Source organism: Rana temporaria, chromosome 2 (assembly GCF_905171775.1).
Source record: "Rana temporaria chromosome 2, aRanTem1.1, whole genome shotgun sequence".
NCBI classification, from domain to species: Eukaryota; Metazoa; Chordata; class Amphibia; order Anura; family Ranidae; genus Rana; species Rana temporaria.
In genome coordinates this window covers 167559656-167572958 of record NC_053490.1, presented here as the reverse complement: position 1 = coordinate 167572958, position 13303 = coordinate 167559656, and the positions used below count along the sequence as shown (strand labels likewise).

At 41.0% G+C, this 13303-nt stretch overlaps 1 protein-coding gene across 1 annotated transcript in view; it reads right to left on the bottom strand.

Annotated features, from left to right (window-relative positions):
* Window positions 1-439: 439 nt before the first annotated feature.
* Window positions 440-13303, bottom strand: part of PIBF1 (progesterone immunomodulatory binding factor 1) — a 217681-nt gene continuing 204817 nt past the window's right edge. The window contains exons 17-18 of the mRNA XM_040341371.1: window positions 6672-6842; window positions 440-616 (exon numbers count right to left, since the gene is read on the bottom strand). Coding sequence (XP_040197305.1) covers window positions 566-616; window positions 6672-6842 — 222 coding nt within the window. The 3' untranslated portion in view covers window positions 440-565. The remainder of the gene's footprint in view (window positions 617-6671; window positions 6843-13303) is intronic.

Below are 13303 nucleotides of genomic sequence, written 5' to 3'. Positions count from 1 at the left end.
CAAGTAGTTTGAACTGATGGGTGCTGGTGTACTTAAAATCGAACCTGTGCCCAGACTTTGGACATTAAAGCATTTGCATATTTTCAATAGAAGCCATCACTGTCTTTTCTTGCACCGCCTATACCATCCTGTTGCGGTTAGCGCATGCTTTAGTGCAATGCACAGCAACACCTGTTACATGCGTTAGTGCGATGCAGTGCCAATTCAGAACAGCACCCCAATGCACCATGCAGATTGACACGCGTTGCAGATAATTTTCTAGGTATTTAACAATGCACTTCAATTCCTAGTGTAAAGTACAGGTTCACCTTAATCATTTGGCATAACACAATAATCACCCTACATGAGAACTGGTATTTTTTTTTTTATGTAATTTCGAAGTACTACAATATAAAAGTTATTTAAAAGCCCTTTTTCCCCAAAGTACTGTAATTACATATAAAATCTGACAAAAGTATATTGTTTATTGCGCACAGTCAAAACTATTTAACATACACATGAGTACATTTTTACACAATTGAATAATTTAAAATGCTGAGAAATGAATTATTACAAGTGATATTTTCTATGTTGTCTTCTTCAGTCGTTTGTACCACTCTGGCGCTTCTTTTTTTGTCTGCAAAAATTAGACAGAGAAAAGTCATATGTTTTTTTCCCATTTCTGGAATGTGATTTTTATGATAAAAAAAAATATTACATAATAATCCTACTTTTGAAATACTTTTTACTCTTATCCATAAATCAAGCTAAAATAAATACTGTATATGTCATTAATATGCATTTATTAATTTGTTTACAAAAAGTGGAATATGTCTTTAAAAATGTCCTAGTGCCATGGCATACAGGCCTATTGCTCAAAATGTGTTTAAACAAGACATATACCTTCACCCATTTTTTTTCAGACTTTTTCCTGAACCCTGTTGAAACTCTACCTTACTGACATTTATAAAGGATTTGATTTTTCAATGAAGATGAGTCATATATTAAGCTTTGTGTACTGCATTTAATTCACTCATGTTTCCTTCCACATGTATACAGGTGTATGCATACATCATCCCCAGTTGAAAACCAATTCAGTTTGGTTGCTGAAGACACATGTGATGCGGTCATTATGCAACCTTTCCACTGTTAACGGCAAAGTGCTGTAGACAAACAGCATGGCTATGTGTAAAATTTCAATACTTCCTAATGCGAAGAGTGGATGCTTCAGCTGGGTGTACAGGGATAGCTGAAAACATGGTTTAATTTTTTTTTAAATAGGTACTAGTTATTCCTAATCTTGGCTGATATGAGAAATCCCTCTATTTTTCCAAAGCCAGCCACTCTTGGAATAAACAAACCTCTGCTAGTCATCAAGAACACTCTGCTACCTCCTGTGCTATCATTACCAGTTCCTGGGTCAGTTTTAAGACTTCCTAGGTCACCACTGGACAGACTGGATGCAGATTTACTGTCTAATGAGAAGGCTGCAGGAGTTGACATAGGAAGCTACATTGCTCAATAAGTGTAGCAACCAGTCTTGAGCCATAGCCACCTGGTGGTCACTACAATGCACTGCAGAAAGGCCACATTGTAGCTGACATCTCATTAACTATGTATAAAAGGAACTCTGAACCTCCACCCAAGTACCCAATCAAGAAATTAAGTTTGTCTTTGTCATCTCATATACTGCATTTGCTATGCTTACATAATTCTAACCTTGGTCTATACTTCAATAAACCTAGCTGCCTGTCTGGACCCCTGGTATGGTTGTGCCTCTCAGTTTGGTACTGCATCTGGCCGTCTACTGCTGTTCTGCCCATCTATCTGACAACTTGCATCACTCCAATTATCCTGTTTGTTGTTGGCTATTGGCAACACAGAGGACTATACAACTCTGACAATGAGGAATATTAATTATTTATTCAGGATCTATGTGTGTTCCCTTTCTGGCGGGTCAATGTGGAAAATGCAAAATGAAAATCACAAGATTGGCTGCACAGAAACACAAATTTGGTAAATAAGTGGGTAAACATATACAGCTGTGATCATAGGTTTACATACCCTGGCATAATTTATAATTTCATAGCCATTTTTCAGAGAATATGAATGATAACACAGTATCATGGACAGTACTCAATTGTCTCAATGATAACACAAAAACGTTTATTTTTCACTCATGGTTAGTGTTTGGTTGAATCCATTTATTATCAATCAACTGTGTTTACTCTTTTTACATCATAATGTCAAGAGAAACTACCCAAATTACCCTGATCAAAAGTCTACATACCCTGGTGATTTTGGCCCGATAACATGCACACAAGTTAACACAAAGGGGTTTGAATGGCTATTAAAAGGTAACCATCCTCACCTGTGATCATCCTCACCTCTAATCTGTTTGCTTGTAATTAGTATGTGTATAAAAGGTCAGGGAGTTTGTGGACTCCTGACAGACTCTTGCATCTTTCATCCAGTGCTGCACTAACGTTTCTGGATTCTGAGTCATGGGGAAAACAATAGAATTGTCAAAATGATCTGCGGAAAAGATAGTTGAACTGTATAAAATAGGAAAGGGGTAGAAAAAGCTATCCAATGAACTGAGAATGCCAATCAGCAGTGTTCAAACTCTAATCAAGAAGTGGAAAATGAGGGGTTCTGTTGAAACCAAACCATGGTCAGGTAGACCAACTAGAATTTTAGCCACAACTGCCAGGAAAATAGTTTGGGATGCAAAGAAAACCCCACAAATAACTTCAGGTGAAATACAGGACTCTCTGAAAACATGTGGTGTAGCCGTTTTAAGATGCACATTAAGGAGGCACTTGAAGAAAGATGGGCTGTATGGTTGAGTCGCCAGAAGAAAGCCATTACTACGCAAATGCCACAAAGTATCCCACTTACAATACGCCAACCAGCACAGAGACGGGCCTCAAACCTTCTGGTATAAAGTCATTTGGAGTGATGAGGCCAAAATTAAGCTTTTTGGCCACAACCATAAACGCTACATTTGGAGAGCAGTCAACATGATGAAAGGTACACCATTCCTACTGTGAAACACAGAGGTGGATTACTGATAATTTGGGGATGTGTGAGCTACAAAAAGGCACAGGAAATTTGGTAAAAATTGATGGCAAGACAAATGCAGTATGTTATCAAAAAATACTGGAGAAACATTTGCATTCATCAGCCAGGAAGCTGCGCATGGGACGTACTTGGACATTCCAATATGACAATGATCCAAAACACAAGGCGAAGCCGACATGTCATTGGCTACAGCAGAATAAAATGAAGATTCTGGAGTGGCCACCTCAGTCTCCTGACCTCAATATCATTGAGCCAATCTGGGAAGATCTCAAATGTGCAGTTTATGCAAGACAGTCCAGGAATTTACAGGAACTGGAGTTTTTTTGCCAAGAGGAATGGGAAGCGTCCCCATCTGAGAAGATAAAGAGCCTCATCCACAAAAGACTTCAAGCTGTCATTGATGTTAAAGAGGGCAATACACAGTATTAAGAACTGGGGTGTGTAAACTTTTGATAAGGGTCATTTGGCTAGATTCTGTTGTCATTAAGATTTAAAAAGACACAGTTGACTGATAATAAATGGCTTTAGCAAAACAAGAACCATGAGTGAAAGAAAAGTTTTTGTGTTATCATTCATATTCTCTGAAAAATGGCCAAGAAAGGGTATGTAAACTTATGAACACAACTGTACATGTGTCAACTGTGTCTTTTGTCATTAGTTTTGCCTTGAAGAGAACTTCTAGAAACATGGAAGCTGCTGCTGACGGCTTGTTCTGCAAATGCTAGTTACTTGGCTGTGTTGATGATGCTTTTGTTTGAATAGTTTGGCTGATCTGTATACCATGGGTCACCTGATGAACTGCAGGGTCTGCCTGAGTGCTGAGTGTCCAGGTAGGAGATTTCCACTATAGCCTGTGTCCTAATGCTGTTATGGGAGGGTGGATCATCCATCAATCAAGATGTGACATCCCACCCACTGTGTTCTTTTTTTAGTTATTGGGCATGGAGGAGGAGGGAGGGATTGGGCTGTTATTTAGGATCTGTATACAGTGTCTTGAATAAGTATTAATACCCCCTTCAAATTGACTGTTGCAACCAAAAACGTAAATGTATTTTATTGGGATTTTATGTGATAGACCAATAATTGTGAACTGGAAGGAAAATTATACATGGTTTTCAATTTTTTTTTTTTTTACAAATAAATATCTGAAAAGTGTGGCGTGCATTTGTATTCAACCCCCTTTACTCGGATACCCCTAACTAAAATCTAGTGCAACTAATTTCCTTCAGAAGTCACCTAATTAGAAAAAAGAGTCCACCTGTGTGTAATTTAATCTCGGTATAAAAACATCTGTTCTGTGAAGCCCTCAGAGTTTTGTAAGAGAACCTTAGTGAACAAACAGCATCATAAAAAACAAGAAACACACCAGACAGGTCAGGGATAAAGCTGTGGAGAAGTTCAAAGCAGGGTTAGGTTATAAAAAAATATCCCAAGCTTTGAACATCTCAACAGAGCACTGTTCAATCCATCATCTGAAAATAGAAAGAGCATGACACAACTACCAAGACATGGCCATCCACCTAAACTGACAGGCCGGGCAAAGACAGCATTAATCAGAGAAGCAGCCAAGAGGCTCATGGTAACTCTGGAGGAGCTGCAGAGATCCACAGCTCAGGTGGAAGAATCTGTCCACAGGACAACCATTAGTTGTGTACTCCACAAATCTGGACTTTATAGAAGAGAGGCAAGAAGAAATCCATTGTTGAAAGAAAGCCATAAGAAGTCCAGTTCGCGAGAAGTCATGTGGGGGACACAGCAAACATGTGGAAGACGGTTCTCTTGGCCAGAGGAGACTAAAATTTAACTTTTTGGCTTAAAAGCAAAACGCCATGTGTGGGGAAAACACTGCACATCACCCTGAACACACCATCCCCGCCGTGAAACAGGGTGGTGGCAGCATCATGTTGTGTGAATGCTTTTCTTCAGCAGGGACAAGGAAGCTGGTCAGAGTAGATGGGAAAAAGGATGGAGCCGAATACAGGGCAATCTTAGTAGAAAACCGGTTAGGCCGCGTACACACGGTTGGTCAAAACCAATGGAAACGGACTGAAGGTCCGTTTCATCGGTCCAAACCGACCGTGTGTGGGCCCCATCGGTCAGTTATCCTTCGGTACAAAAATTTAGAACTTGCTTTAAAATTCAACCGATGGACGCCTAACCAATAGGTCAAAACCGATGGTTAGTATGCAAAAGCATCGGTTAAAAACTTGTGCATGCTCAGAATCAAGTCGACGCATGCTTGGAAGCATTGAACTTCATTTTTCTCTGCACGTTGTTGTGTTTTACGTCACCGTGTTGGACTCGATCGTTTTTTTAACTGATGGTGTGTAGGCACATCAGACCATCAGTCAGCTTCATCGGTTAACCGTTGAGGACGGTCCTTCGGACCGTTCTCATCAGATGGACTGATCGTGTGTACAGGGCTTTAGAGTCTCCAAAAGACTTGAGACTGGGGCGGAGGTTCACCTTCCAACAGGACAACGACCCTAAACATGCAGCCAGAGGTACAATTGCATGGTTTAGATCAAAGCATATTCATGTGTTAGAATGGCCCAGTCCAGACCTAAATCCAATTGAGAATCTGTGGCAAGACTTGAAAATTGCTGTTTATAGATGATCTCTATCCAATCTGACAGAGCTTGAGCTATTTTGCAAAGAAGAATGGGCAAAAATGTCACTCTATAGATGTGCAAAGCTGGTAGAGACATACCCAAAAATACTTGCAGCTGTAATTGCAGCGAAAGGTGGTTCTACAAAGTACTGACTCAGGAGGGTTGAATACAAATCCACGTCACACTTTTCACATATTTATTTGTAAAACATTTTGAAAACCATTTATAATTTTCCTTTCACTTCACTTCACTTCCTTTTCACCTGCCACTTTGTGTTGGTCTATCCATCACATAAAATACATTTAGGTTTTTGGCTGTAACATGAAAAATTCAAGGGGTATGAATACTTTTTCAAGGCACTGTACACACCCAAAATGTGTGAGGTCACTATCATGTGACCTGAAAAGCTCAGCTCAACAAGGAAACATTCTCTCCAGCAATTGAGAGCAAACTGATCATGTGCAACAGTACTACCCTCAGAGAGAACCTGCAGGAGGAGGATACATCCATACAAGATCAAAGAGCATTTTTACACAATACAGAGGATTAACCCCTTAAGTTCCACAGTGAGTATAACAAGCATGCTATTCTGCATATACACACAGATTATACTGTTGTGGGTTTAGTAACACTTTAAGTTCACAGAGCATGGTTGGATGCTCTTTGGTTAGCTCTCCATGTTCCAGAGGCAAGGGATTTTCATACAGGCTTGGAGTGTCGACATCTCGCTACAAGTAACGATTTTAGAAATGGTTACCGCGGGTTAATAGACACTTAACTTTGAAAAAACCAACATCAATGTCAACATGAAAAAACAGCAAACACGAGTGTCAGGCACAGTGGAAATTAAAACTTCAAATAAAGCCATAAAAATTGTAGATAAACAGAGAATTCACAATCCACAATTTTATGGCTGTCATAAAAACTGTCACCTGTAACAAATGGCAGTTTACGATTAACTACAAACAGCATTAAACACAAGGATGAAACGCTTACAAACAAAGTAGGCTGAGGTAGATAGGCACTGTCTTCCTGGTGAAGTTGCTCAGGAGATCCCGATTTCAGTTTAGTTGCCAGTTTCCGCTCATGTGCTTTTGAACGTGGTACAACTTCCCCTTGATGCTTATTATGGAGGCTAAACAAGACCTGTTTCATTTCTGCCATTTCCTGAAAAACAAAACCAACACTTCTACTGTGACTTGTTCACAAGGAAGTCGATTTTACAGCTTTATTTAAACTTTAGAACAAGCAGGCATTATCGTGTGAACCTTTTTAAACCTACAACTGTTTTATGAATGCTGTAGAAAGAGAACCTTTTAGTACATAGTAACAGGGTTTCATCTTTAAAATCTAGACGTTATAAGCAAATTCTAATTTTTCTCCAGCATTCATAAAGTAGCTTTTATGATTTGAAACACTTCATATACTGTTCTCATAAAGAAAAAAATGTGAAATCCACTGGGCCTATAAAGACTCTTACTACAATACAAAACATTCATGACCCTGAAATTTCTTTGGAAAGTGTCGGTCTTTTTACCAAGGACATCTAAGGCCTCGTATACACGACCGGACATGTCCGCTGAAACTGGTCCGCCTACCAGTTTCAGCGGACAGATCCGATCGTGTGTACAGGCTAGCGGACAGATTTACAGCGGACAAATGTTTCTTAGCATGCTAAGAAACATGTCCGCTGGAAAGCTGTCCGGCAGACATGTCCGCTGGTTAGTACGTCTAACCAGCGAACCGAAATCCCGCACATGCGTCGAATTGATTCGACGCATGCGTGGAAGCATTGAACTCGCGCGAGAGAGAACGTCGGTGTCGTCTATGTCACCACGTTCTCTGTCCGCGCGGATTTAGGTTTGATGGTGTGTACAGCCATCAGACTGAAATCTCTGAGCGGACATGTCCGATGAAAACGGTCCACGGACCGTTTTCATCGGACATGTCCGCTGGTGTGTACGAGGCCTTATAAGGACTAACATTCACCTATTTTTTTTTCAGAACCTTTTTTTTTTAACCTTAAAGCGGTTGTTACCCCAAAACGTCATATTTTTGATATGTGCCTGCTGTACCATGTACTTGTATACAGGCAGTCCCTGAGTTATGAACGACTCCTACTTACGAACGGACTCAGATGCCAGCCACTTGTGCTCCAAGCTGGTCCTAGATACCTCCGAGCACATCCCTCACTGAAGTACTACATGGCCAGAAGAGCCCCAGACAACATAAAAGCGCCCAGAACATCCCACATCCATGCACAGGCAGAAGTTACAGTGACAAATGCAGTGTTGCGACTGAAGAACAACTTTGACTTACGAACAAACCTACAGTCCTTATTGTGTTCGTAACTCAGAGACTGCCTGTAGTGAGGGAAAAACAGTAAGTATTTGATCCCCTGCTGATTTTGTACCGTTGTCCACTGCCAAAGAAAGGATTAATCTATAATTTTAATGGTAGGTTTATTTTAATAGCGAGAGACAGAGTTACAACAAAAATATCAAGAAAAACGCATTTCAAAAAAGTTATAAATTGATTTGCATTTTAATGTGTGAAATAAATATTTGAGCCCCTATCAAATCAAAAAGATTTCTGGCTCCCAGGTGTCTTCTATACATCGCGTCTCCTACCCGACGTACGTTTCGTCAAATAATGACGTCGTCTGGTTCCCCAGACGACGTCATTATTTGACGAAACGTACATCGTGTAGGAGACGCTCTGACGCGCAGCGTTCCAGTCCACGAGGACGGGTGACGTACATAGCCGGCTCCAATTTTAAATGTTTTGATCTTTTGTAAGTGTTATTTTTACTCTATTAAACCACAAGTTTCTACGATACGTCACTATTGTTGGATTCATTTTATTTTTCGGGGGTAACTGTTGCCGTGGATAATGGGGAAGTCTCGATCTGATGAGGTTGGAGATAGTTCCGTAAAGGCCCTGGCTGGGGTTCATTTTGCGGCGGTCCCTATCGGTGGTGGTTCTCTCCTCTTAGTGTGTCATCATATGGTATTTCTCAGTATATTCGGTACATCACTATGAGTTTTTTTCTTGGAATTTCCATACCCTTTCAAACACTCATCTCTGATGCTGGCAGGAGTTCCATGTTAAAGGACCTGGCTGGGGTGCAGCCGCAAGCTTAATTAGCTTGCATTCTGGTAAGCACACATCCTTATTAATCCATCGGTGGTGGTTTTGCTTAGCTTCACAGCACTCACTATGGGAGTGCTCCTTAGCTTGTTACCTGTATAAAAGACACCTGTCCACAGAGGCAATCAATCAGATTCCAATCTCTCCACCATGGCCAAGAACAAAGAGCTGTCCAAGGTTGTCAGGGACAAGATTGTAGACCTACACAAGGCTGGAATGGGCTACAAGACCATCGCCAAGCAGCTTGGTGAGAGGGGGACAACAGTTGGTGCGATTATTCACAAATGGAAGAAACACAAAATAACGGTCAATCTCCCTCGGTCTGGGGCTCCATGCAAGATCTCACCTCAGAGTTTCAATGATCATGAGAACAGTGGGGAATCAGTCCAGAACTACACAGAAGAATCTTGTCAATGATCTCAAGGCAGCTAGGACCATAGTCACCAAGAAAACAATTGGTAACACACTATGTCGTGAAGGACTGAAATCATGCAGGGCCTGCAAGGTCCCCCTGCTCAAGAAGGCACATGTACAGGCCCGTCTGAAGTTTGCCAATTAACATCTGAATGATTCAGAGGAGAACTGGGTGAAAGTGTTGTGGTCAGATGAGAACAAAATCTAGCTCTTTGGCATCAACTTAACTTGCCATGTTTGGAGGAGGAGGCATGCTGCCCATGACCCCAAGAACACCATCCCCACAATCAAACATGGAGGTGGAAACATTATGTTTTGGTATTTTTTTCTGCTAAGGAGACAGGACAACTTCACTGCATCAAAGGGACAATGGACGGGACCATGTACCGTCAAATCTTGAGTAAAACCTCATTCCCTTAGCCAGGGCATTGAAATTGGTCATGGATGGGTATTCCAGCATGACAATGACCCAAAACACACACCCAAGGCAACAAAAGAGTGTCCCAACAAGAAGCACTTTCAGGTCCTGGAGTGGCCTAGCCAGTGTAAACCTTCCTGTTTTTTCACCATAGGATGCATTAAGGTGAAAAAACATCCAATGCTTACTGGCCCCCCAGTTTACTTACCTGAGCTCTCGAAAGTCCTGCGTCGAGATCGCACTGGCATCTCGGCTCTTCTCGGCCCGGGCTTCTCGGCTCTTCATTGAACAGATTGATAGCAGTGCAGCCATTGACTCCCGCTGCTGTCAATCAAATTGACGCGGGCGCTGGGGCCGAGTCTGACATTTGTGTCTATGGATGCAAATGCTGGACTCAGGAGCGTACCCGTAAGGTAACCCCCTTGGGAAAATCGCTTCCCAGAGGGGGTTATCTGATGCGGGGAGGAGCCAAGACAGCCGCCGAGGGACCACAGAAGATGAGGTTCGAGGCCACTCTGTGCAAAACGAGCTGCAAAGCGGAGGTAAGTAGAACATGTTTGTTATTTAATTTTTTTTCGAACCTTTAGTATTACTTTAATCCCATAGAAAATGTGGAGGGAGCTGAAGGTTTGAGTTACCAAACGTCAGTCTCAAAACCTAATGACTTGGAGAGGATCTGCAAAAAGGAGTGGGACAAAAGCCCCCTTGAGATCTGTGCAAGCCTGCTTTATAACTACAAGAAACGTCTGACCTCTGATTGCCAACAAGTGTCTTGCCACCAAGTACTCATATTTTGCGAAGGGGTCAAATATTTATTTCACTCATTAAATTGCAAATCAATTTATAAAACTTTTTTTAATGCCTTTTTCCTGGATATTTTGACTTGTCCTGACACGCCCCTCCCCCACACAGCCTTTCACTGAGATGATCAGTGCACTGCTGTTCTCCTCCCAAGAGCTCTTATGCAGCTGAGAACAGAGGGAATGTGATCACCTATAAAAAAGGGAAAAAAGGTATTTTTTATCTATACAAAACATTTTTGCCTTTCATTTCTATTTTAAACTGTATGGGTTGTTTTATAAGGTGATTGTTTAATCAGTTTAAGCTTTTTTTTCTTCTGCCAATCCAGCCAGTAAGTCTTTTTCACATTTGAAATTACTTTAACAGACCAAACTGCCCAGGCAAAGTTGAAGTTGCAGATGGTTGAGACAAACCATTTAAAAATGGCATGGGTGTTTACAACAGTCAGCCTTTATCCCAAAAGGAAATAAACAGTTTTCTGTAACTATTTTAGAGTGTGTTAGTAACCAAGGAAAAGCGAACTGTGACTCAGATCAGCAAAGCCGACATACGTGATGATGTCACCTTGTCTTAGTCCCACCCTACACGTTTTGTCAAAAGTTGACGTCCTCAGAGGATCAGGAGAAAGCGGTTTATCATGCAATTACATGTGTAAACATGTTTAAGCAATTTGGGGTGGGCACTGCTCTAAAATTTCCATCCAACCAGCGAAACTTAATCACTGAGTTTTGAAGTCAAAACTCGCACACAGAACTGCGACACTCCTTCGCTTCACCAGCAGCTTTCACCTTCCTGAGGTCAAATCAAAGTGTGTCTTTGATCACAGTGAAGGTGCAGGATGCAAAATTTTTCTCCAACAAATTACGTTCTAACAGTAAATGTGTTTTTTGTTCAGGAAAGTCCATTCATTCCAAAATCAAATGTTAAAAGCAAACATAATTTTGAAGTATTTTTGTACAGCATTCATCAAGCCTTAGAAAGTATTGGGAATGTTCACATGAATATTCAATAGAACCTTTGTTGTAAAGCTTACTAGTGTATGGCCAGCTTTACAGAACGATGCATTGTATTTGGAAGGAATATAAACCATTTTGGTAACAAAAAGATGAGCACATGTGTGTGTAGTTTTTCAAAACAAGCCAAGTTGTCCTAGATCCTAGATCAGTGATGGCGAGCCTTGGCACCCTATATGTTTTGGAACTACATTTCCCATGATGGTCATGCACTCTGCAGTGTAGTTGAGCATCATGGGAAATGTAGTTCCAAAACATCTGGGGTGCCAAGGTTCGCCATCACTGTCCTAGATTGTCTAGGAGCTGGTAGAAAAGAGAAAAATTACTGTAAAATGGACAGCGGGAGGGAATAAAGGTATATAAAGAGTAAAAAGAAGGGGGTAACCCAAGAGCAGAGTTGTTGGTAGGGAAGGATGGGTGAACAAGAGGAGGAAAGATGGGTAAGTGGCAGCTCCTAATGAGCCTGTAAGGCAGTCAGCCAGTTATGCTATTGTGTGATCTAAAGAGGGAAGCATATTGGCTAGTCGCGGGGGCGGGGGGGGGGGGTGTTCAAATCCTCATGCATTTATCATAAGATGCTGTGAGAATACCAAACAGTTGCTCAATGACTGGAAACCTACTTATCCTATGCTTAAGGTAAACTCTGTAAGGAATGGCCTTGGCAGCCAATATTATAAAGTCTGCCAGTTTCTGCTGAAATCGATCTACTTGATCAGTTTATTAAGCAGTGGTCAATGCCAGAGGTCCTTGCGGACTTTGGTGTGAAATATGGTAGAGAATAGTCTATAAAGATACTTGGATAAAGATAGATTTTTAGGAGGAAATCTAGCCAAGATTTTTTTTTGGATAAGGTTGGGAATTTTTTTACTACCGATGCCTGGAATGTTTTACTACTATTGTCTGTGATGGTTTCAAGAAGACTCTTTTTGTGATCACCATGAAAGAAAGTGGAATATCAATCATGCAAACATATTAAACACAAAAGAGTCTGACTGCCTCCATTGCAGCATTTAGTTATGGCTTACGCTACTTTGAATTGCAGCTATTGCCTTCTATAACTGGATGTGATTAAGCCACCAGACTCATAAGTTCAGACTTTTGCAACATTTTATGAGCTTCCATCCAGTGTTTACAACCACGGTTTTATATGTAATTTTAGGGGAATTCTCAGGTCCCCATAGGGTTATTTATATGTACTGAATATTTTACCTTAACAATTAACTTTTATTGAATGGGAATGTTGAACAATTTTCATTCGAGCATTTTCATGCAACCAATCTGCTGCAGCACTGATTAGTGTATTCTGACAAATGGGAGGGTCCCTGCTTTCAGAATATAAAAAGCACAGCAGGGAGGATTTCTCTATCCACCCTGCTTGTGTGAAATGGGTGAATCGGTCCCATAGACTACCTGCATGCAGCTTGGGGCAGATGCAGATTCAAAAGTAAATGCCTCCTGCAAGCAAGTACTGGTGCCAGTGTCCATCTGAATGGGACCTAATACTCTTGCCATCTCTAACACAAATGAAAATAGAATACTTACTTAACTGGAAATGGAAGTGTCCCCAAAAGAACCTTTACAATGCCTGTAATAAAATCTCATAGTGGTGAGATTTTGGCACTTTATGGTCGGTACAGGTTTATAAAAGAGGGAGGCAAGCATTTGTACGGTTGTCGTCTACTCATCTTTTCAGGGAAGCTCATTCAGTCTCTACCAGACAACTGGAATATTACTTTCTTCATCTGCTTATCGCTCACAGTTATTACATGTCATCTTTTATCTGTTATTAGAAGGGCCCTTCTTAGGAGCCATGCACACGAGACGCTGTTAAA